The sequence below is a fragment of the Callithrix jacchus genome, chromosome 1 (genome assembly GCF_049354715.1).
Source record: "Callithrix jacchus isolate 240 chromosome 1, calJac240_pri, whole genome shotgun sequence".
Lineage (NCBI taxonomy): Eukaryota > Metazoa > Chordata > Mammalia > Primates > Cebidae > Callithrix > Callithrix jacchus.
In genome coordinates, this window is record NC_133502.1 from 215,380,335 (window position 1) to 215,403,384 (window position 23,050).

The 23,050-nt window shown below is 58.3% G+C and overlaps 2 protein-coding genes across 20 annotated transcripts in view; both read right to left on the reverse strand.

Moving 5' to 3' along the window:
* Positions 1–6,446, reverse strand: part of LOC103790981 (cadherin EGF LAG seven-pass G-type receptor 1) — a 34,719-nt gene extending 28,273 nt beyond the window's left edge. The window contains exons 1-5 of the mRNA XM_078343855.1: positions 6,328–6,446; positions 5,724–5,881; positions 4,274–4,437; positions 3,621–3,746; positions 3,060–3,226 (exon numbers count right to left, since the gene is read on the reverse strand). Coding sequence (XP_078199981.1) covers positions 3,060–3,226; positions 3,621–3,746; positions 4,274–4,437; positions 5,724–5,833 — 567 coding nt within the window. The 5' untranslated portion in view covers positions 5,834–5,881; positions 6,328–6,446. The remainder of the gene's footprint in view (positions 1–3,059; positions 3,227–3,620; positions 3,747–4,273; positions 4,438–5,723; positions 5,882–6,327) is intronic.
* Positions 6,447–12,202: 5,756 nt separating this feature from the next.
* The window catches only part of LOC100388996 (GRAM domain-containing protein 4), an 86,930-nt gene continuing 76,082 nt past the window's right edge, over positions 12,203–23,050 (reverse strand). For 5 of the 19 annotated variants that reach the window (XM_078343816.1, XM_078343849.1, XM_078343819.1 and 2 more), the window contains exons 12-19: positions 22,852–22,895; positions 22,674–22,783; positions 19,034–19,188; positions 18,348–18,495; positions 17,498–17,591; positions 16,614–16,698; positions 15,232–15,300; positions 12,203–14,757 (exon numbers count right to left, since the gene is read on the reverse strand). In XM_078343816.1, the coding sequence (XP_078199942.1) occupies positions 14,653–14,757; positions 15,232–15,300; positions 16,614–16,698; positions 17,498–17,591; positions 18,348–18,495; positions 19,034–19,188; positions 22,674–22,783; positions 22,852–22,895 (810 nt within the window). In that variant the 3' untranslated portion in view covers positions 12,203–14,652. Of the gene's footprint in view, positions 14,758–15,231; positions 15,301–15,512; positions 15,872–16,613; positions 16,834–17,497; positions 17,592–18,347; positions 18,496–19,033; positions 19,189–22,673; positions 22,784–22,851; positions 22,896–23,050 lie in introns of those variants that run through there. The other 14 variants (XM_078343767.1, XM_078343800.1, XM_078343793.1 and 11 more) reach the window with 7 other exon arrangements.

Sequence of the window (23,050 nt, forward strand, 5' to 3'; positions counted from 1 at the left end):
ACAGCCACGTGCATACAGACACAGCCATGTGCATACAGACACAGACAGCCACGTGCATACAGACACAGCCGCGTGCATACAGACACAGCCACGTGCATACAGACACAGACAGCCGCGTGCATACAGACACAGCCATGTGCATACAGACACAGACAGCCACGTGCATACAGACACAGCCGCGTGCATACAGACACAGCCACGTGCATACAGACACAGACAGCCACGTGCATACAGACACAGCCGCGTGCATACAGACACAGCCACGTGCATACAGACACAGCCACGTGCATGCATACACAGCCACGTGCATACAGACACAGACAGCCACGTGCATACAGACACAGCCGCGTGCATACAGACACAGCCACGTGCAGACACAGCCACATGCATACAGACACAGCCACGTGCATACACACAGCCACGTGCATACAGACACAGCCACGTGCATACAGACACAGCCACGTGCATGCATACAAAGCCACGTGCATACAGACACAGACAGCCACGTGCATACAGACACAGCCGCGTGCATACAGACACAGCCATGTGCATACAGACACAGCCGTGTGCATACAGACACAGCCACGTGCATACAGACACAGCCGCATGCATACAGACACAGCCACGTGCATACAGACACAGACAGCCACATGCATACAGACACAGCCGCGTGCATACAGACACAGCCATGTGCATACAGACACAGCCATGTGCATACAGACACAGCCGCGTGCATACAGACACAGCCATGTGCATACAGACACAGCCGCATGCATAGATACAGCCACGTGCATACAGACACAGCCACGTGCATGCATATACAGCCGTGTGCATACAGACACAGCCACGTGCATGCATATACAGCCATGTGCATACACAGCCGCGTGCATACAGACACAGCCGCGTACAGACACAGCCACGTGCATACATACACAGCCACGTGTATAGATACAGCAACAGCCACATGCATACAGACACAGCTGCATGCATACCAACACAGCCGCATGTATACATACACAGCCACATGCATACATATACAGCCACGTGCCTGCATACACAGCCACATGCATACATACAGTCACATGCATACATATACAGCCACATGCATACATATACAGCCACATGCATACATATACAGCCACGTGCCTACATACACAGTCACGTGCCTACGTACACAGCCACGTGCATACATATACAGCCACGTGCATATACAGCCACGTGCATACATATACATCCACATGCATAGACACAACCGCATGCATACACAGCCACATGCATACATATACAGCCACATGCACACAGACATGTACAAATGTGCACACATGTAGAGACACATGTGTACACACACCGACAGGTACACACACTTGCACGAAGATGTGGGTGCACGCACACATGTATATAGACTTGGAAAGAAGCCTAGGAGTTACGCCTGTAATCCCAGCACTTTGGGAGGCTGAGGCAGGTCAATCACCTGAGATCAGGGGTTTGGCCAACATGGCAAAACCCTGTCTCTACTAAAAATACAAATAATCAGCTGGGTGTGGTGGCAAGCACGTGTAATCCCAGCTACTCTGGAGGCTGAGACAGGAGAATCGCTTGAACCGAGGAGGCGGTGGTTGCAGTGAGCTGAGGTTGTGCCACTGCACTCCAGCCTGGGCAACAAGAGCAAAACTCCATCTCAAAAAAAAAAAAAAAGCCTAAGAGGAAGGAAGGAATCACCCCATTATGGGATCTGGGAATCTGTCAAATCAAGATGGAGCACGCTGCTGCGGCATGACTCCACAGGCCACTCCCGTGCCAAGGGAGGTGAATTTGGTTTAAGGAGAGACATAAAGGATAAAGGGAGCTTTTTAGGAGGGAAAACTGCCCAGTGAGTTTTCAGAGCTAGACCCTGATCAGAAAGGGTCACAGCACCAGGGTTTACAGGAGAACGTCTGTGCCCCACCACCACTACAGACGGGAATGACCCGGAGATTCACAGGCAGCGGGGCCAGAGGGCAAGCCGAGGGCCGGGTGGCCTCCCGGGAAGGTCCCCGTGGCTGCCTCATACGGCAGTCTCCAGGGGGTGTGGCAGAAGGGCAGCCTGATGAGAGAAGACAGGGCTCATGACTGTTTCTCAAACCAAGTGTCTGTGGAGCCTGGAAGGTGTGCGCAGAAACCGCGTGTACCGCAAGAAACGAGGAGAGCGCGCATTCGAATCACCTTCTGCAAGTTGTTCGCGGCGTTTACCCAACAAATGAACTTTTGTTTCAAATAAATGAGAGAGACCAACAAGATGGAGAAAACATGCAGGCGGCCACACAGCGCGGCTTCAGGCACCTCTGGGCAGAGCCACGCTCCCGGAGACAGCTGACCGCACATTGCTGCAACCCGCACCTGGCCCCAGCATTTTTTTCTTTCTTTTTTGAGACGGTCTCGGTCTTGCTGCCCAGGCTGGACTGCAATGGCACGTTCTCAGCTCGCTGCAGCCGCCACTTCCCTAGTTCAATCACTTCTCCTGCCTCAGCCTCCTGGGTAACTGGGATGACAGGCGTGAGCCACCACGCCCAGCTAATTTTTTTGTATTTTTAGCAGAGATGGGGTTTCTCCATGCTGGAACTCCTGACCTCAGGCGATCCACTCACCTCAGCCTCCCAAAGTGCTGGGATTACAGGTGTGAGCCACCATGTCCAGCCTGCAGCTAGCCACAGTGTTCACTGGTGAGGCCCACTGTTTCTGCCCGAAGGCTCAGCACCCCTCTCAGCTCTGCAATGCCCATGCTCCAGCCAAATCCTCAGACTAGAGGGAGACCGGAGCTGCTGTCTACGATGCACCTCGGCTGAGCTGTGCTGGGCCCCGGGGTCAGCCCGGCCCCATGCTGTCTCACTCCATCTCCACGTCCCAGAGGAAAGAAAGGGCTCCTGCTCCCCCTCATCCTCTTCTGAGAAGCCAAAGAGGGGTGGGTGCAGGAGGAAGGGCGAGTAGCAGGGGCCTGAGTGTGCACCGGGAAGACCAGCGCCTGGGTCCCTCCCTTGGGCTCCCACCTAGCAGGTGCCCTGGTGGCACGGGGCCCCAGTCACCTGGAGACGAAAGCTGGTAGACCCGCTGCTGGTGGCTTCCATCAGAACGCTGTCCTCCTTCCGGGTCCGGAACATGAGCCCCAGGTACCAGGGCACGGAGATGATGACATTCAGGTCGCTCCAGGACACGACGCTCTCACCACTGAACAGCTGGGGGTGGGGCATGGCTGCGGACACAGGCCCAGGACCTCAGGTGTGGCTGGAAATCACTTGGGCCACACACTCTTGGCTGCAGGGGTGGGGACAGGCCTTTTTCACTTAACACCAGGGCTGGTCTGAGCCTCCCCTCTATGGCGCATCCTGCTGTCACAGTCAGCCACTGGGGTTCCACAGAAGCCCACCCTGGGACGTGAGCCTCCTTCCCAGGGGCAGGAGCGGGGGTTCTGCGGAGGACAGTCTCTTGGCGAGGGCAGTATAAGTCTGCAGTAAATGCGGCAATGCTGCCAGAGGCTGCCGGCCCCGGATGTGAAGCCCCCTCACGGTGGTCCCGGGCACATCAAGGAGTGACGCCTCCCAGGCCACGGCGGCCGGAGTGGGGGATGGAGAATGCCAGGCACTCACCTTGCTCACAGTTCTTCCCGCCGAATTGGAGCGGACACTCACACAGGTACATGTTCCACCTGTTGACACAGGTGCCCCCGTTCTGACAGCGCCTCCCGTCGCAGAAGTTCCTCCGGGCAGCACAGCCTGGCAACACAGAGCGTGTGGTGGAGCCTGACTCGGAGGAACCACCGGGGTCCCTTGTGCCAGGCGTGGTGTGGGAAACCGGGATGGAATGGAAATGGGGCTGGACAGTAGGCAGGCCAGGTCTAAATGCCTCTGACAGTGGCAGGAACGAGGGAACTGAGAAGGTGCTGAACACACTGCCCACATTTGGAGACGCTAGGGCTTCAGGCCATCACAGCACCCAGCCCAGTCACCTGGTGACACATGCAAGACCCTAGGACCATGGGTGCCTCGGGTTAGCTGGCTGGGCCAGCGGCGTCACAGCAACTCCAAACTGCAGAGACCCCAAACTGCAGAGACTGCGGGGCTGCACATCTGGTGAACCTGGACTCCCAGATCCACTCCCAGGAGCTGCCCACAGCTGGGCACACACACTCCTAAGAACAAGATGCCTCCCCGGGGAGCTGCAAGCGGTGTCTTCTGTGTGGCTTCGACGTCCAGCCGGATGCCACTGCGGCAGCCCCGATGCCCCCGGTGGCCGCCCGTACCTTCTCTGGTGCCATTGTTGGCGATGAATCCAGCCATGTCCACGTTTTCGGCGTCGACCGACAGGTTCCGCATGCAGCCCACGAACTGCCGGTTGTGCACCGGGAAGTCTTCTGGCAGGTTGGGGACACCCCCCAGGAGCAGAGGGCCGGTCAGATCCAGGGACCTGGGGAGGTAAAGCCGTGCTCTGTGATGTCTGGGTGCAGGGGTGGTGAGGGGCGGCCATGGCGGGCTGGGCTCTGCAGTTGCCTCTGCCACCAGAACTACTTCAGAAACCAAGCAGGCAGGCGGGCAGAGGCTGGAGTGAGAGGGGGCTCCGGCGTCTGGCGCCGCCACTGGCTCCGCAGGCCTCTGTGCCTGTTTCCTCGCACTTGCGTTCGGTCCTGACGATCTGGGTGTTTCATGCTCACCAGTGACCACCAAGTCCTGCCCACCCAGGCTGGTCCACAGCCAGACAGGATGTGAGCACGGGGACCACGGGTCAAGGTCAAGGACTCTACTTTGGCCTCTGAGACCTTCCAAGAACAGGAACGGACTTGAAGGGAGGCCAGAAGAAAATGAGAGCCCTGGTGAAACCCCAGGCAGCGGTGCAACCTCGGTCGAGGGCTGTGGTCTCTCCAAAGCAGGCTTCACTTCTCAGCAAAAGGGCACCATCCCCCCCTCAAACCCAGGTGGGCGGGATCAGACGAAACAGCAAAAGACTGCCCCCAGGGCCCTATCAGGTGCTCGGGATGTGTCAAGGCTCTCTATGTGATCTTCAAAAAGGCTATTCTGTGGTTATTTAGTGGCTTGTGCCTATAATCCCAGCACTTCAGGAGGCTGAGGCCAGAGAATTCCTTGAGCCCAGGAACTGGAGGCCAGCCTGGGCAACATAGGGAGACTTTGTCTCTACAAAAAATTTAAAAATTTTGCTGGGTATGGTGGTGTGTGCCTGTGGTCCCAGCTACTCAGGAGGCTGTGGGGAGGAGGACGGCTTGAGCCCGGGAGGTCAAGCCTTCAGTGAGCTGGGATCCTGCCACCGCACTCCAGCCTGGCAACAGAGCAAGACCCCATCTCCGGAAAAAAACAAACAAAAAATAAGCCTCTGGGATGAGCTGGGTGACACAGCACTTCACTTAACAGAGTCCTGGAGTTTCAGGACTTTGCAGGGACAAAGCCAGTGATCTGTGGAGACAGGGCAAGAGACCATCCATGGGTCTATAAGCCGGCCATCACAACCCTGGGGTCAGCATGGCCACTCTTGACAGATACTCAGGGGACTTAGTCTAGAAGGCTCTAACATGTCGAGGGAAGGTGCCCCAACCATGGAGAGGAAGTCTGACTCCAGCCGGGACGGAGGTCACCAGGGGACTGCACCCAGAGTGCCTGCACGGGGCCCTGCCCGGGGAAGGCCACAAGGTGGACATGTTTGGGGGTGCAGACCTCCAGGGCCTCCCCTCCCGGGATGCTCACTTCTTGGAGCCGGTCTGAGTGCCCTGGGCGGCACAGCTGTAGTTCCCGATGTCACTTCCAAAGCGTACAGCTGTGGTTGTGTCACAGTCATCCACCGTCACCACAGCCATCTTCTCCCCAGATGGCCCATGGGGCAGGCCCAGGTGGCTGATGTTGGGCTGTCAGAAGAGAAAGCACAGAAGGCGTCAGCGTTTCTCCGCTAGTGCCCTCAGCAGGTGCACCTGTCACTCATGGGGTGGGGAGGACACGGCACGGGGCGGGCAGCATGTGGACAAGGGTCAAAGAGCCCTGGCCTTATTAGTTCCCCAAACTAGCCGTGCTGGACTGCCCGGTGCCTCCTCAAGTTCGGCCTCCCAAAAACCTCAGAACGTGCCTCGTTTGGATAAAGAGCTGGTGCCGACGGAATTAATTAAGCTGTGGACGCCCTGGATAGAAGGGCCCTGATCCCAGATCACCGGCCTCCTCCTGAGAGGACAGATGCAGAGACACAAAGGCACGCAGGGAGAAGCCGCGTGACCATGGAGGCAGCTGCTGGAGTGGCTGTCTGCAAGCCAAGGGCCACCTGGGCCACCAACAGCTGAGAAAAGGCAGGAAGGGCCCTTACCTTGAGCCTTCAGAGGGGCACAGCCCTGCGCATGCCGTGACTTCCGACTTCAAAGCGCCCGACTGGGAAAGGATAGTGTCTGTTGTCTGAGCCACTCTGTCCGTGGTACTTTGTGACGGTGGCCCCGGGAAATGAAGACAGCAGCTAACACCCAAGCCCTGGGGCCCCTCCTGTGAACCCCGGGGCCCCTCCTGTGGAGACCTGCTTCTGCTCTTCTGGGGGTGTCCTCCTGACCACAGCACCTGCTCAGGCGCCTGCTCCCCTACCCTGTGCTCCTAGAGTACAGATACCAGGAGACTGCTGCCCGGCCTGCAGACGATCCCACATCTCCCCTCTGAGCTGTGGAGCTCTCTGTCTGGGCCAGGAGCCTGTTCCAGGGCTGGGTACAAGAGATCTTCTGAAGTCAGTGACCTCTGGTGAAGCCTCTCCCTTCTCGAAGAGACTGTGGTTTGCCATCCAGGGATGAGCCTGATTTCCCCAGGCAGCCCTCATGGGTCTCGCCTCCTGGTCAGTTCTTCCCAGGACCTGGAGATTATCCACCCAGCCAGCCTCAGAGGCCCTTCCAGCAGGAAAAGCAGTGCCAGCCCTGCATGACTCATGCTGGCCACAGAACGTAAGCACGTGGGTCTCAAAGTTCCAGAAACACAGTTGGAGCCAGCTCCCACTGGGACAGGTGACACAATGCCCTTCATCTGCACAACCTGGATAGCAAGACCTCCCGTGGGTGGCCGTGACTATGAGCCAGAAGAACTCCAGGGAAGTGCCACCATGCCCACCATCGGCATACAATGTGCACCAGAGCCTCCCCTCCACCCCAGAGAGAGCCTTTTCCTCCAGTCCCAGCAGGGCCCCTCCCACCACCCCTATAAAGATGGGTTCCATGACTCCTCCTGATAGTTCTGGGGTCAGTTTGAGTTTATAGCATGATACAATCTCACGCTTCTAATAACTTGGAAACAAGTTGTTGTAAAAACATAGCATTTAGTTAAATCATCCTCAATGCTTTTTAATAGGAAAATAGCAACCACATAGGTTAATCAAAAATAAATCTTCAGTTTTTAATAGGAACAAAGTATCTATCTGATCAGGAAAACTAGGCTGAAAGGCAGGACACGGAATGGAAACAGTAGCTCAGCCAGAGGGCCAAGGTGCACGACTTCAGGGGACCCTGGCCACCCAGGCAGCACCCCCTGCCTGCAGTTGTGCAGTGCACAGCCCCCACAGCTGTGCGTGGCCACCCCAGCTGAGGCTTCTACTCCCCCTTATCCAATCATTTAATGTGGATGAGACTCATCACCGTACCTGGATTTCTTTCTGTGCAAGACAATGATTTACTATCAGAACACACGTCCTCTCTGTGGTACAGGGACTTTGAGGGTGGTATCAACAGACACATGGGTTTCCCACATACCCTTCTCGGTAAATCCAAGGGAGGCTTCTATCATGCCTGGATCACCATTTTTCTTTTACAGCAGCTGATGAAATCACAATGTCTGATAAGCTGTCTCCTTAAAGATTTCACTTTTGGTTACGCAGCAGGTAGGCAAGCGCATTAAAAATCATCTCCTTGGCCGGGCGCGGTGGCTCAAGCCTGTAATCCCAGCACTTTGGGAGGCTGAGGCTGGTGGATCATGAGGTCAAGAGATCGAGACCATCCTGGTCAACAAGGTGAAACCCCATCTCTACTAAAAATACAAAAACTTAGCTGGGCATGGTGGTGCGTGCCTGTAATCCCAGATACTCAGGAGGCTGAGGTGGGAGAATTGCTTGAACCCAGGAGGCGGAGGTTGTGATGAGCCAAGATCGTGCCATTGCACTCCAGCCTGGGTAACAAGAGTGAAACTCCATCTCAAAAAAAAAAAAGCAAAAATCTCTTCCTTGCTCTGTAACACCGCCCACTTTGGAAAACGCTGGAGGTGCCCATTACGGGCGCTTGAGTGTTAGGTACGATCCCAGGGAAAGAAGAGCCTCCCCTCGCTGTGTGAGCTCCACATCTTCTTTACAACTTATAATTTACGTTTTTGGGGGTGGGTGTGAGACTTCTGGAGGAAGGGCATAAGTAGCATTTACACTGGGAAGGCTTTCATGAAACTAAGCCGCTGTTTACAAAACTGCAGTTGTGAACTGCTGCTGGGAATCAAGGCTCAGAGCTACGGATTCGAGCAGAAACAGGAGAGCGGCAGTGACCCCTGCGAGACGCCCACTGCTAGGACACCTGACTTCAGTCTGGCCTTCGTGAGTCAGAGCAGCAGGCACTGGTCTCTGACAGGCAGCGCCCACCACGTGCTGCTGGGTTCTGACTCCAGAGAGACCCACCGGCGGCCGTCGGGTCAAAATAACAGCACTTTTGGCCAAAGAGCCAAATGTTCTCAGGCGGAGAGCTGCAAGAACCAGCAGAAGGGCTGCGAAGAGGAGCAGAGGACCTGTGGCGTCTGAGGTCCCTTCGGCTCAGAGGAGCAATCCAGCATCCGGATGGCCCATCCCTCTCATGTCGCCCTAGAAGAGGTGCTGAGTGGGGCCCTGGTGTAAAATGCCCGCCTCTCGGTGAGTCTGGGCTTCACATGCATGCTGACATCTACTCTGCGGTTGAGGCAAGTGCTGGGGAGCAGGGGGGTACGTGAAAAACGAGGTGCTGTGGGTGACTTGAGATGCAAAAACGGGGTTCCCCAAGGTAATGTGGAACTACCACGTGACCCAGCACCACCACCCCAGGCATATACTCAAAAGAACTGAAAAGAGGAACTCAAAAACCAGTTCACAAGTGTTGATGGCGTTACTATTTACAATCACGAAAGGTGGAAACCACCTAAGTGTCCATCAGTGGATGACTGGGCAAACTGTGGCCCATCCCTGCACCGGAATCCCAGCCACCGAAAGGACCGAAACATAACACACCATGCCCAGTGAAAGAAGCCACAAAAGGCCACGCTCCGTGTGACTCCATTCCTACAAAATGTCCAGGACACGCAAATCTAAACACAGAGCACACAGGTGCTGCCAGGGGCTGGGGAGGATGGGAAGTGACTGCTAACGGCATGGGGTTTCCTTTCAGGGTGATGAAAATGGTTTTTTTGGGATGGAGTCTTGCTGTCACCCAGGTTGGAGTGCAGTGGCTGGCTCACTGCAACCTCCGCCTCCTGGGTTCAGGCAAATCTCCTGCCTCTGCCTCCCAAGTAGCTGGGACCACAGTTGCCTACTATCAAGCCCAGCTAATTTTTGCATTTTTAGTAGAGATGGGGTTTCACCGTATTAGCCAGGCTGGTCTCAAACTCCTGACCTCAAGTGATCTGCCCACTTCAGCCTCCCAAAGTGCTGGGATTACAGGGCAACAGAGAGAGACACCATCTCAAAAAAAAAAAAAAAAAAAAGAAAAAAGAAAAAGTTACTGTTGGTCAACTGACGGCATAAGAGCATTTTAGATTTCAGTAGAGGTGGCGTGGACAACACCGTGAATGTGCTAAATGCCACTTTAAAACTGAATGTTATGTGACCCTCACCTCAACGACACACACGCATGCCCCCAGTCTGTGTGGGGGGGTCTGTGTGGGTTGCCGATGGGTTAGGTAGGTCTGACCCTTGTTCCAAGTTAGGGGCAAGCAGGGGGAGGACATGTTGCAAAGAGGACAGAGGGGTGGGTGGAAGGGGTCGGTAGATACCACAGCATGGACGTGTTGTGGGAAGGATGTGATGGTGTGTTTGCTGGGTTCCTAGCCCATTACTGCTATGTCCCAGCACCAACAACAGGGCCTGCTATGTATGGCTGGCAGAGTGGGTAGATGGCTGGGTGGATGGATGGATGGATGGATAAATGGATGGATAAATGGATGGACTGATAGGTGGATGAATGGACAGATGAATAAATAAATGGGAGGGTGGATGGATGGATGGGTAGATGGATGGGTGGGTGGATAGATGGATGGGTGGGTGGGTGGGTGGATGGATGGAGGGGTGAGTAGATGGATGGGTGGGTGGATGAACGGATGGATGGATGGGTGGGTGGATGGATGGATGGGTAGATGGATGTGTGGGTAGATGGATGGGTGGGTGGATAGATGGGTGGGTGGATGGATGGAGGGGTGGGTAGATAAATGGGTGGATGGATGGATGGAAGGGTGGGTGGATGGATGGATGGATGGGTGGGTAGATGGGCGGGTGGGTGGATGGATGGATGGGAGGGTGGCTGAATGGATGGATGGGTGAATGGGTGGGTGGATGGATGGATGGGTAGGTGGATGGATGGGTGGGTGGATGGATGGATGGGTGGGTGGATGGATGGGTCGGTAGATGGATGGGTGGGTGGATGGATGGATGGGTGGGTGGGTGGCTGGCTGGCTGGGTGGGTAGATGGATGCGTGGGTGGATGGATGGATGGATGGGTGGGTGGATGGATGAATGGGTGGGTGGGTGGATGGATGAATGGGTGGGTGGGTGGATGTATGGATCAGTAGGTGGAGGGATGAATGGATGGGTGGGTGGGTGAATGGATGGATAAATGGGTGGGTGGATGGATGGATGGGTGGGTAGGTGGGTGAATGGGTGGGTGGTTGGATGGATGGGTGGGTGGGTGACTGGATGGGTGGGTGGACGAATGGATGGGGAGGTAGATGGATGGATGGTTGGGTGGGTAGATGGATGGATGGGTGGGTGGGTGGGTGGGTAAATGGATGGATGAGTGGGTGGATGGATAAATGGATGGGTGGGTTGGTGGGTGGATGGATAAATGGATGGATGGGTTGGTGGGTGGATGGATGGGTGGGTAGGTCAATGGATGGGTAGGTAGGTGGACAGATGGGTGGGTGGATGACGGATGGGTGGGTGGATGGATGGATGGGTGGGTAGATGGATGGATGGATGGGTGGATGGATAGATGGATGGATGGGTGGGTAGGCGGATGGATGAATATGTCAGTGGATGGACGGGTGGGTGGATGGATGGACGGATGGGTGGGTGGATGGATGATGGGTGAGTGGATGAACGGATGCATGGGTGGGTGAATGGATGTGTGGGTAGGTGGGTGGATGGATGGGTGGGTGGGTGGATGGATGGGTGGGTGGATGAATAAATGGATGGATGGGTGGGTGGATGGATGTATAAATGGATGGATAGGTGGGGGGATGGAGGGATAAATTGATGGATGGGTGGGTGGGTGGATAGGTAGGTGGATCAGTTGCGGGCTGGCTATGTCGATACAGTGTGCATACGTCCTACTCTCTGAGGCCGTGCCCCTTAGGGTGGAGTGGCCCACTAGATCTGGTTTCCACCTGCCTCCAGCTCCCTCCCTGTGTAACCTGGGGAGGTCTCTGCCTCCTAGGGGGCTCTTGTGGGCTTGAGGCACAGGAGACTAGGCACCATCACATGTACCTGGCAAAGGCCTATACTCAACTCCAGGGGTTTCAAAAGCCAGGCAGTTCCTTGCACCTTTCTGTGCCCAGTATCAGCATCTGGACAGACCAAGCCCCAAGTGTTGCTGGGAACCCCTCCATCCAGGATCCCCAGGCAGGCAGGACACCACAGTGGAGTGGGGCCAGAGCCTGCACCCTGACCCCAAGGCGCTGCCTGCCTCCACCTCCCTCACCCCACCCCACCTGCAGTCCTTGCCCCTCGCAACGTGGTCTCCTGTCTTCTGGAACTGAAGTCCTGCCTCCTGCTGCCAGCGTCCGATGCCCACGTCTGACAGGACTCTGCCCTCAACCCACCTCACCCCACAGTGTCGCCCAGGCTGGGTCACTACCTGAACACCCCGTAGCCGGCAGCCGTGGGGCCCCAGGGAGCGGCGGGCTGGCAGGGGCACTAAGGGCCTGGGGTTGGTGGCCCAGCTGGGTCCGGCCACCTACAGTTCTTGTGGCCCTGCCAAGGAGGTGGACAGCCCTGAGCCTTAGCACAAAGCATTTTAGGTTTATTTAAATAAAAATTATAATTTATACAAGACTTCTTCTTTAAACAAACAAAGTTTTCTTTAAAAAATGTTACAGGGAAGTTTTTTCATCGGTTCTTAATACAGTCCAATCCTTTTGTTGAACAAAAGTCACACTGGCAACGATTATTCACAGATCCAAAATAGACTCAGGCTTCGGACATAAAAAATTGAACATTCATCTAGTTCAGTGATTAGTCATAGAAATTAAACATCTGCCCAGATGTACACAGTTTGGTAAAAACTACAGCTTCTCTCAACGGGAAGCCCAGAGCCTGCGCCAGTCTGAGTTCTGCTCTGAGGACCTCCAGGGAGGGGCCTGTGCTGGCAGCCATGGCCCTCCCTCTCCCCGCTTCCAGCAGCCGGCCCTGCCTGGAGGTCTGCGGCCACACCCGGCAGGTGGTCAGTTTTCATCTCCCTTTCTCCAGAAAAGGGGCTCGAACTAAACCACACGACTCTGGTAAAGGAGCCCCATCGGCCCCAGGGAGCCCTCCTGCTGTGTTTGGGGACAGAATCTCAGCACCTAAGAAGAGGCGCTCACCGGCCTGGAGGCCCTGGACCCACCCTCAGGCACTGCCCAGCCCAGCCCAGGGGAGAAGGGTGTGACATCGACTGTAGCACTGCCCCTACACCCACCCCTGGGGGTGGGTCAGCACCGACCCTGTGTTGCCTTGTTGCCTCAGGCAGCGAGGTGGGGTTCACTGAGGTGGGCCCCCTCCCCTGGTGCACCCCTCGAGGGGCCAGACCCATGGCTCAGAGCGGGTTCTGCCCCCATTCGTCACCTGGACGCCGATGTCTGTGCAGCCTAGAACTGAGGGGGTTCTGCTGCCCGGGATGGGATGTGTGCTTAATCTGGTGGTCGGCGCGGCTCCCTGCAAAGCACCCCGGCCCCAGCGTGTGACCCTGCAGCCCCCAGGAAGCAGGTGAAACCAGCCCGTGCCCCCGGACCCCTCACCCACACCAGGAAATGAGGATTGGAGCAAAGGTAAAAATTACATCTGAAAAATGATATAAAAATAAGAAAAACAGCTTGCTCTCTGTAAAAAATATAATCTGTTTCTTCAAAAAACAACAATCTCAACGACACCCAAGGGACGAGCTGAGGGGGCTGCGGAATCCACCCCAGCAGACGCGCAAGCCACCTCCGTCCACGAGGCCCAGGCCTCCTTTCCCTCCCTTCAGCCCAGTGCAGGAGGCCCCAGCGAAGCAGGCCTGTGGGGTGCTCCCTCCACAAACCCACCTTGTTCCCAGGAAGTGCAGGCTTCCCTGGGGTGGGGCGGGGGCTGGGAGGGGTCTGTGCTGAACTGGCACGACTAGGCACGTAGGGGAGGGAAGACTGTGCCGCCTCGGCTGTAGACAGTGCAGGCCCAAGCCTCTGGGCTCGGCTCACAGGCGCTCCCTAAAGCACAGGAGCTGCCCGAGCGGCTCCCACGGCCCAAAGGTGGCTGCAGCCTAGGCCACCACGGACCCGGAACGCTGCTGCCCGCTCCCTCCCCCCACCAATCCAGGCAGCCGCAGCCTAGAGGCCACGGGCTGGACAAGCCACAGTGCTCAGAGCACCCCCGACAGCTTTCTTGGATGTTCTCCTGGGCCTTCCAAAGAGCCAAGTGTGAGAAAGATGTGCTCTTCCCTGCACACCATCCTGTGCCCTTACTGGTCACCCGCCACAGACCTCCTGGCCGGCGCGTCAGGCAGAGAGCAGCAGGCGCCCTCACTGATGAGGGGCTGAGCGCCCTGGAGGCTGGCGAGGAAAGCGCCACGGAAGACACCGAGGGCGGGCAGAGGGCAGGCAAGGGGTGGGCCCGTCTCACTCTCCTGCTCCCATGGAGCGAGTGTAGAGCACAGGCAGGGACGCTGTGCCCGGCCCTGACCCGGTGCCAAGGGCAAACGCAGCCGGATGGTCTTGTGGAAGGGGAAGGAGGACTGCCAGGCCCGTCTCAGTGGTTGGTGAAGCGCCCCCATGTCCCTCCACGATGACATCTTCCTGTCCCCAGGGGGAGGGGCCTGCACTCCTCAGCTATGGCTTTGGTGGTGGACGAGCTTCCGGCCTCTGGAGAGCAGGACGCAAGGTTGCGAGAACCTCTTGGGGCAGCCAGAGAGGTTTCTCTGTACAGGCTAGAATGGAGAAGGGCAGGGCCCGGGGTCCTGTACGTCCTCTCCATGGGCCCCCGAGGGCCTCTGCCCCCCCAGTCCACAGGTGTCCCTCAGAGGCACCTGATGTGCCCCACGGGAGAGGGACACCCCCGTCCCTGTGAGCCCTGGCCCCTTCATGGCCAATGAAACGCAGAGGTCAACACAATAGAACCACAGGTCCAGGAGAATTATTGCAAAAGCTCATGAGGATGTCCAATTGTCTCCACTACCAAATTGTTAAAAAAAAAAATTCCAGCAACGACCCGGGCAAGTCAATACTAGCTGTCACCGCCGGATGCTGCCGCTGAGGTGATCTTGATGTACTGGCTGAAAATGGTCTCGAAGGCCTCATCCCTGTGCACCATGGCGCCAAACACGAGTGGCTGGCAGGGAAGAAATGCCAGCAGTGAGCAGGGCACAGCCAGGCTGGTGCCAGGACCAGGACCAAGATGAAGTCCAAGAGCAGCCCAGGCCAGGCCAGCACACAGTCACATGGGTCTGGGTGCAAGAGACAGATGTCCCCCCACCACCCAGCACGACGGGCTCCCAGCCTTCAGGAAAAGGGAGCCAAGCGGCAGAGGGGAGCCAGGTCCAGGCCCGCGCCTCCCTCCCCCCGAGTCACCGAGACAGGACCCGTGACCAACATCCCTGTCTGTCCCGGGACTCTATGCCCCGGCAAGATTCCACCCCAACCTGGACGCGGCCCCAGGCTCCGGTTGCTGCGAGGGGGGGGCGGCTTTGTGCCCTGCTGCCCAAACTGAAACGCTGGCTGGCTGTCCCATGCTGGTCCCAGGGTTGCTCAGAGCCAGGCCCCTGGGCCCACACCGACCCCTTGGTGACCCCTGCCCGGCACTTACTTTCTGGGTTGATGGCGTGGAAACAGCAATCCCCATGCCTGAACCCGGGAGGACAGACAGGACCTTGTACTGAAAGACAAAGCGTGGCTGTCACTGCAGGTCTCTCCTGGGGGACAGGGAGGCACAGACCTCTGCGGGCCAGGGCATCCTCCTCCACTGGGCACACAGGCACCTGGGACTTGCAAGCAACAGACGGTAAGGACCTGTGGGCACCTCCCCACTTTGTGGCCGAGACACAAGACCTGTAATGGATCTGTCCCACCCAATTCCACAGCTGGCCTAAGGAAGGTCAGAGATAAGCAGCCTCAAGGAGACTGACAGTGGGCACTGGGCCCCAGAACTCACTCTCAGGGCCTGGCACCAGGAGGGGCATCTGTCAGCACTGTCAACCGCAAGAGAGACTGAAAGGTCCCCAGCCCTGAACTCACCCCTTCTGGTCACCTGACTGTGCACTTTTTTCCAGAGCCGGGTAGGGGAGAGAACCACAACTGCCATGGGCTAGGAGAGCCCGCTGTGCCAACGCAGACATGGCCAGGATGCTCGGAGCTGTGAGGGGCTGGGGGCCCTGACACCCTGGCGAGTGTGCCTGCCGCTGCCTCACTGAGCCTCCTCCGTCCACAGGCACCTGTGGCACGTCCACCTGCTCATTCCGTGTGACAGCATACGAGGGAAAATGCTAAGAAAATGCCCAGAGCGGATGCAACCATCTGAGCTCTTACCTGAAAACTGCGTCCCAAGCAGAAGCTCAGGGTCCCTGGATCTTTTTTTGAGGGGAGGGTCCCAGATACGAGAGGTGGGGAACCCAGCAGCCAGAGCAGGGCTTGGGCTCCCGACCTCATGGGTTCCAACCCAGCCCCTCCACTTTGAGACACACGGTCCAGCCAAGTGGACCCCAGGACAGGGGCTGACCCACAGGGATGTGGGGACTAAGGAAACGGACCGCGGCTGGCATGGCTGCGCCGCCCAGATGCTGACAGAGGCTGGCAGGCTTTCCACAAAGCCCGAAACAAAGTGGGCCCTAAGGGGGCTACAGTGACACTGGTGGACGTCTATACATGGCACCACCCCCAGATGGCACTGTCCCCTAGACGGCACCATCCCCCAGATGGCACTGCCCACCCCAGATGGCACCATCTCCCAGACAGCACTGTCCCCTCAGATGGCACCATCCCCAGATGGCACTGCCCCCTCAGATGGCACCATCCCCCAGACTGCACTGTCCCCTGGGATGGCACCATTCCCCAGATAGCACTGCCCCCCGCAGATGGCATCATACCCCCATGCTACAAGTGACACCAGTGAAACACGCCAGCCTCCTGGACCGAGGCTTTTTTGTTCCTAAAACCAAAAGGTGACAAAGGAAACGCAGGGGAAGCACCAACCTTCTGGATGTCCGTGATGTCCACCAGCTTGATGACTTTGTTCCTCTTTGAGGACCCGGATTTGGAGCTTTCGAAGCATAAGTAACTGGAAGGGGAACGGACAGAGGCACCGCCTGCTCCTGAACCAGAACGAGCTCCCACCAGGTGGGGGAGTCCAGGATGCTGCCCCTCAGGCCCCCGTGGGTGGACAGCGACGCTCCCTTCCCACCAGACACAGCACCTGTGAAATGCTCCAGGCCACTGCTCTGTGTGAAACCTGAGACTGCCACTCCCATGACACTGGGCCCCTGGGATTCCCAGCGAGAGACACAGGCATCCTAGAGCCCTGGCTGGGAGTGTCCAGGTCACCTTCTCTGCAAGAAGCAGAGGGGAGGTGGGGACGTGGCCACTGCTGCAGTGTGGGGGACAGGATGGCCGAGGGCCAGGCAAGGCCAAGAATAGACCCCATCCCTGGGCTAGCTCTCCCACTCCCACAACAGGGTTTGGGGTGTAGCAAGGGTAAGTCTTGTTCTAGCAGAGAAAAGTCAGAGCCCTCTTCTGGCTGCTGCGTCTCAGACAGCAAGGACCCGGGCCTCAGCTCTAGCAGGTCCCCACAGAGTCCCCTCCTTGGGAGGCTGCCCCCCGCCTCCATGAACTCTTTGGGCCCCAGATGAGACAGCATCCCCGCCGGCCTGAAGGATGATGGCAGTGCCAGCCCAGGCCATGGGTGGCTTGGAGGCAACACCTTTCTTTGGGAGCCCAGACAGCCAGCGAGAGTGGAGCGTGGGGGAGGCGGGGCCCCCACTCAGGAAAGCCTGCATTGGGCCAGCCGCGCCCTCTCAGGGCCCAAGCAGCCTCCTGCGCCCCCTCCCCCGCAGCCACGCAGGCCCTGTGGCCGCACTCACTTCTCCGTGACGTAGAGCACCCCGTTCCTGATGTAGTCTGTGGGCATCTTCCGGTCCCTGTTGATCAGGCAGCAGCGCCAGCCGTTCTCGCACACTAACGGGAAAAGGCCCGCCCGTCACGCAACACTGGAAATACCCAGCCTCCGGCCCGACGCGGGGACCCGGGAGCCCCGACTCTCAGAGACTGACATCCGCCCCCTGCGTTCATGTAACACCCACAGTGAGAGGAAGGCGCGCCGGTGAGAGAGGTGGCCCCGGAGGGTGGAAAACAGATGTTTCCTCTTCACCAGGCACCGGCGAAGTGAAGGCGCCCAGGCAGAGCAGAGAGCAGCAGAAGTCTCTGTGCAGCCGGCAGCTCCCCAGGACGCCACCTCCACAAGGACCGGCAGGGCCACGGCTCAGCACAGGACGAAGCTCAGTTCTCCGCAGCTGCTCATCACACACCCCGGGGTGCACGGTTTAAATTAACAGGAAAACCCTTCGGGAAGGCTGGCCTGTCCCCAGGAAGGGTGACATGTACCCGGGTTCCTGAGTCACCTGTCCCCAGACACGATGGAACCAGGGCAGATCCCCTGTCAGTGCCCTGCAGGCCAATGCCTCGCCCTGGACTGTGTCCCCAGCTGGCCGCCTGCGGTCAGGGGGTGTGCCACAGGGTGAGTCAGCTCTCCCACAGGCATGCCCTCAGCCCCTGCAGCCCCTGGAGTCCTCATGAACCCTGGCTCCTGCGCTGCCTGCTGGGACCCTGGGCAGCGGGATGTGAACGCCCTATGGAGGGCTCCTTTGGCCTGTCCCAGGGCGACCCTCAGTGTCCCCCCACCGGCCTTCAGTCTGAGATTCACAGCCCACATACCCGCCAGTGGACGCTCATTTTCCGTCAGATTGAAGATTTCGTGGAAATTGCCCTTCTTGGTGCTGTGGAAGCGGCCGGCGTCCTCCTCCTTACCCAGGCCGGCTGGCGTGCTGCTGGGGACGTAGCTCCGTGACGAGGTCGTCTGCAGCTGCCAATGGCACACAGCATTGACGTCAGGCCCGCCGCCCACGCCCGCAGCACCCACCCTCCCAAAAGCTGGGATCCGAATTTTGGAAGATGTGCCCCAGGTCCCCACCTCACCTCAGTGGGGAGAGCCCAGCAACCCTCCCTACTCATCTGAGTGGCCCCAAGGTGAGCACCTAGATGCTCATTCCACATGGCCCTGGCGGGACACTGTGCTGGACCCCTGGAGGGCCTGTGGGTCCAAGGGAGGCCCTTCTCAAGTTGCCTGGTCTAGTGCCGGAGCCTCACCGTCAGGGACGGCAGGGGTCAGGCACCCCCATGGAGGGGTCACTCCCAGCCCCACTGGCTCTCAGGAGTAATGATCAGTCCCCAGTATTGCCCTGGGCTTGGGAGGGACTAGATGGGCCTCAGAAACAGCAGTGCCTGCTCAGAGGGGAAAAAACCCCATAAAATGGAAGAAACAGCCTCTAAATGAGCTGGAGGGGAACAGAGAACTGGGGGCCTGGGGATCTCCCACCCCCAGAGCTGGGGTCCGAGCTCACTCTGCGTGAGACGGCGGCACTGGAGCGCTCCTTGAGCTGGGGGTCAGTGGGGAGGCTCCTCCAGATGATGTAGGGTGTGTCGTACTTGGCGCGCAGCCTCGGGCAGCGTTTAAAGATGAAATCGATGAGGAAGAACTTGATGCCAGCGTAGAGCCCTGAGAGCAGGGGACATGGCCTGTTCCATCTGGAGCTCCTCAACTGTGCCCGTCCTCTCAAGGTGACGGTGCCAGCCCCTCCCACCTCCCAGCCTGAGCTTGGATGTGAGTCCATCTGCTCCATTAGTCCTCAGCCTGGCCCCTCCCCCAATCCTCCCTCCCCTAGGGCCGCATCCAGCTGCACAGTCCCCTCCGGAGGGCCATGCCCTGTATACTGAAGCCTGCGGCCGGCCTCACCCCTCACTCCACACACCTTCCCCCACAGAATCACACAGCAACTACGCCCCTCTCCAGCAGGCTCCTCCCCACCTTCCGCTTGGCACTGAAGGGCACCATCACCTGCCTGACAGGTCAGGGAACGCCCCGAGCATCTCCTCAAGGCCCTCCCTGACCCCATCCTGCCCACCTACGAACTGGTGGCTCTGCCCTCCAAACAGGCCCGATCCACCAAGACCTATGGCCCCACTGCAGGTGCCCCATCTACACCTGAGATTCTCACCACAGGCCCTGCCCACTGAGGCCATACCCACTGAGGCCGCACCCACACCCACTGAGGCCACACCCTCTCCAGGCCAGACCACACCCACTCCCACCTGAGCGGGGGCTGGCCCCTCAGCTCTGCTAGGAGCCCCCCTACCATCCGATGCCCCTCACTTCTCTCTCCAACTCTGCCCAGCTCAGGGCTGTTCTCCACCCGCCTAAAACACTCAGGACTGTGCCTCCTCTGCCCCAACTCCCCAAACCTGGCACCATATCTGAGGCTCCTCCATGGCAGTCCCTCCGCAACCCCCTCTCCCACCTGACCTCCTTCACCTGGGTGCCCCCACACCTGGCCCAGCCCTGCTGAGAGGCCTCCCGTGACCACCTGCCTAGACAGCTCCCAGCCACTCCTCGCAGGTTCCCTGTGCCAGCTCCATTTTCTCCCTCACACTGTCACCTGACACAATCATGGTCAGTCCCCCTACTAAGCACAACCTCAGAGGAGCAGGGCCTGGCTGCACCCCAGGTATGGGAGGCAGGGCCGGCCCACACACACCTCCTAACGCACTCCCCTGGGCAGCGAAAGCTATTGATAGATCTGGTCTCTCCGGGCACCCCTCCCAGTGCTTGGGGCTGTCTCACTGCCTGCAGTGCCAGCCTGCCAGACCAGACCAGCCATGGCAGGCCCTCCCTGCAGGGCCCCGGGTCAGAGCTCATGTACCATCTATGCTATAAGGTGACTGATAAGGCCATGCCTTTGTTTCATTTTGTGCCTTTGTAGGACATTTTCACATAAACTCATCAATCAAGTCAGACTTTTTAACTCCAAGTCTCAACTTGTTGATTAGTTTTCTTTTGAGCGGAGTCCTGCTCTGTCGCCCAGGCTGGAGGGCAGCGGCTCGATCTCAGCTCACTGCAACCTCCGCCTCCCGAGTTCAAGCGATTCTCCTGCTTCAGCCTCTCAAGTAGCTGGGCGCCTACGACCACATCTGCTAATTGCTGTGTTTTTGGTAGAGACAGGGTTTCACCGTGTTGGCCAGGCTGGTCTTGAACTCCTCCTGATCTCAAGTGATCCACCCGCCTCGGCCTCTGAAAGTGCTGGGATGACAGGCGTAAGCCACCATGCCCGGCCAACTTGTTGATTCTTGAAAGACGCTAGGTATGGAGTGAGGCAGGGCCCAGGACCACTTGCTTGGACTGAGCTCCAGGCCTCCCTCTATGTGGTGCCCCAACCCACGAGGACAGCTCAGCTCAAGAGGGCACAAATCCCAGATGGGCATCCTTGCTTGGGGCAGGCAGCTTCTGCCCCTCTAAGCTCAGGTCTCTCATTAGCACTGCAAAAAGACACATGGGCGCTGATGAGTCAGGAATGTCACTTGGCCCACACCTGGCAGGGTCAGTGCTGCCCAGTGGCGGTGAAATGTCAGTGTGGTCGCAAGAACCCAAGCCACCCCGGTTGTCACAACAAAGGACGCAGAAGCTGGGCACAGTGGCTCACTCCTATAACCCCAGCGCTTTGGGAGGCCAAGGCAGGAGGATCACAAGGTCAGGAGATTAGACCAGCCTGGCCAACATGGTGAAACCCCGTCTCTACTAAAAATACAAAAATTAGCCGGGCCTGGTGGCACGTCTGTAACCCCAGCTACTGTGGAGGCTGAGGCAGGAGAATCGCTTAAACCTGGAGGGCGGAGGTTACAGTGAGCTGAGATCTGTCATCCCCTGCACTCCAGTCTGGATGACAGAGTAAGACTTCTTTCTTGCTGGGGAGGGGAAGAAAAGAACGGCAGGACAGATCCAGGACACTAAGACCCAGGTGCATACCCTCAGGCTCCCCGTGGAGGGCAGCCTGCCCCAGAGCTGCCCAGGGACCCAAGTGCACTGCAGCTCCAGAGCCTCAGCGCCCAGACCCAGGCCCAGGGGTCCAGCGGGAGGTCATGGGGTTCCTACCCACTCAAGTGCCTAGAGTCTTGGGTGCTAGCCAGAGGGCCTCTAGGGCATTTTTGGGGTAAGGGTCTGAACAAATCTGGCTCTGCTTCCTCTTGGTGATGGCACCTGATGGCACAGTGAGCTCTGTTGGAGCGCCTAGCCCCGCTGAGTCCCGAGAGGCCCGTCCTCCTGCTAGCAGTTATGCTGGCTCAGGGCTAGGGTCAGGCTGTATTACAGCAAAGGCATTCAGGAAAAGCGGCAGGGGCATGTGCTCTTCCACACAGGCACAGCCCCACACTGTTCCTCTAAGTGGCATGCCAACCCCAGACTGCTGAGGGGCCGGGTCTGACCTCCCGACTCCAGCACGGAGCTCTCCCCACCCCTGGCTTTGCGGCTCCTACGACGATATGAGCTGTCCTGCTTGGCCTCAGGCAAGCCCCACCTGCCCCTCGAGGACAGGACCCTGGTGGCCTCGCTCCCACATGCCACTGTGTAGCCCACATCAGGCACTGGATCATTGTTAATGAGGAAAAAAGAAAAAGAAAGGAGGGAAGAGGGAAAGAAAGGGCAGACAGCACGAGGGGCGGGACGGGATGAGCACCTCCCGGGGTGAGAAGGGGCCGCCACACCCCACCCACCTCCAGCTCTGCAGATGAGTGATTTAGCGGATGTGACCCTTGGCTTCACGCGCTATCACCAAACTCATGAGTTACAACCAACTGCCCTGCACCTCAAACCAGGCACTCAGGCTCCCTGCAACTGTCACCCCTGAGCCCACAGATGCCCCCAGAGGCGTGTCCTGCCCAGGGCAGCTCCCTGACATCCCCAGGGCCTGCTAGCCCGTCTTGGGTCCTCCAGCTCCTCCCACATGGCAGAGACTCGAGGCCCTTGGAAGCGGAGGGCAAGCTTGATTTAAGAAACTATCACCAGTCCCGGGCTTCACTTCCCCAAACTGAAACGTTTTGACAAGAACCAGAGGAAGCATCGCCAACTCTTGCAGACACCTAGCAGACACTGGTGGCATGCAGGCGCCTGTGTCCCCGCTCCTGATGCCACGGGCTGCAGGGACATCTCCTTACCCACGGCGAGTCCCACCAGGCGGTAGGGGAAGAAGCAGGAGGCCAGGAAGGCGGCCCAGAGTGCCACGTACAGCTTCTGTGTGATCTCCGGCTGGACCCACATGAACAAGCTGGAAGGAGACGGGAGGCTCAGGCCGGGCAGGCGCCGCCGGGCCGGGGTTGGGGGCGAGGGACTTACTTCTTGATCTTTTCCAGGATGTCGGCCATCTTGCCGAAAAGGTTCTGCGTGAAGGAGAAACAGCGATTACAGCAGAACCTGGCCTGGGCTGTCGGTCACACTGCGACGCCAGGAGGGCCCCCAGGTCAGGCAGCCCTGAGGTCACCCAAAGCCCGGTGTCCTGCCCAGCTGCTCCTAGGCCGGGGGAGGCGCAGCTCTG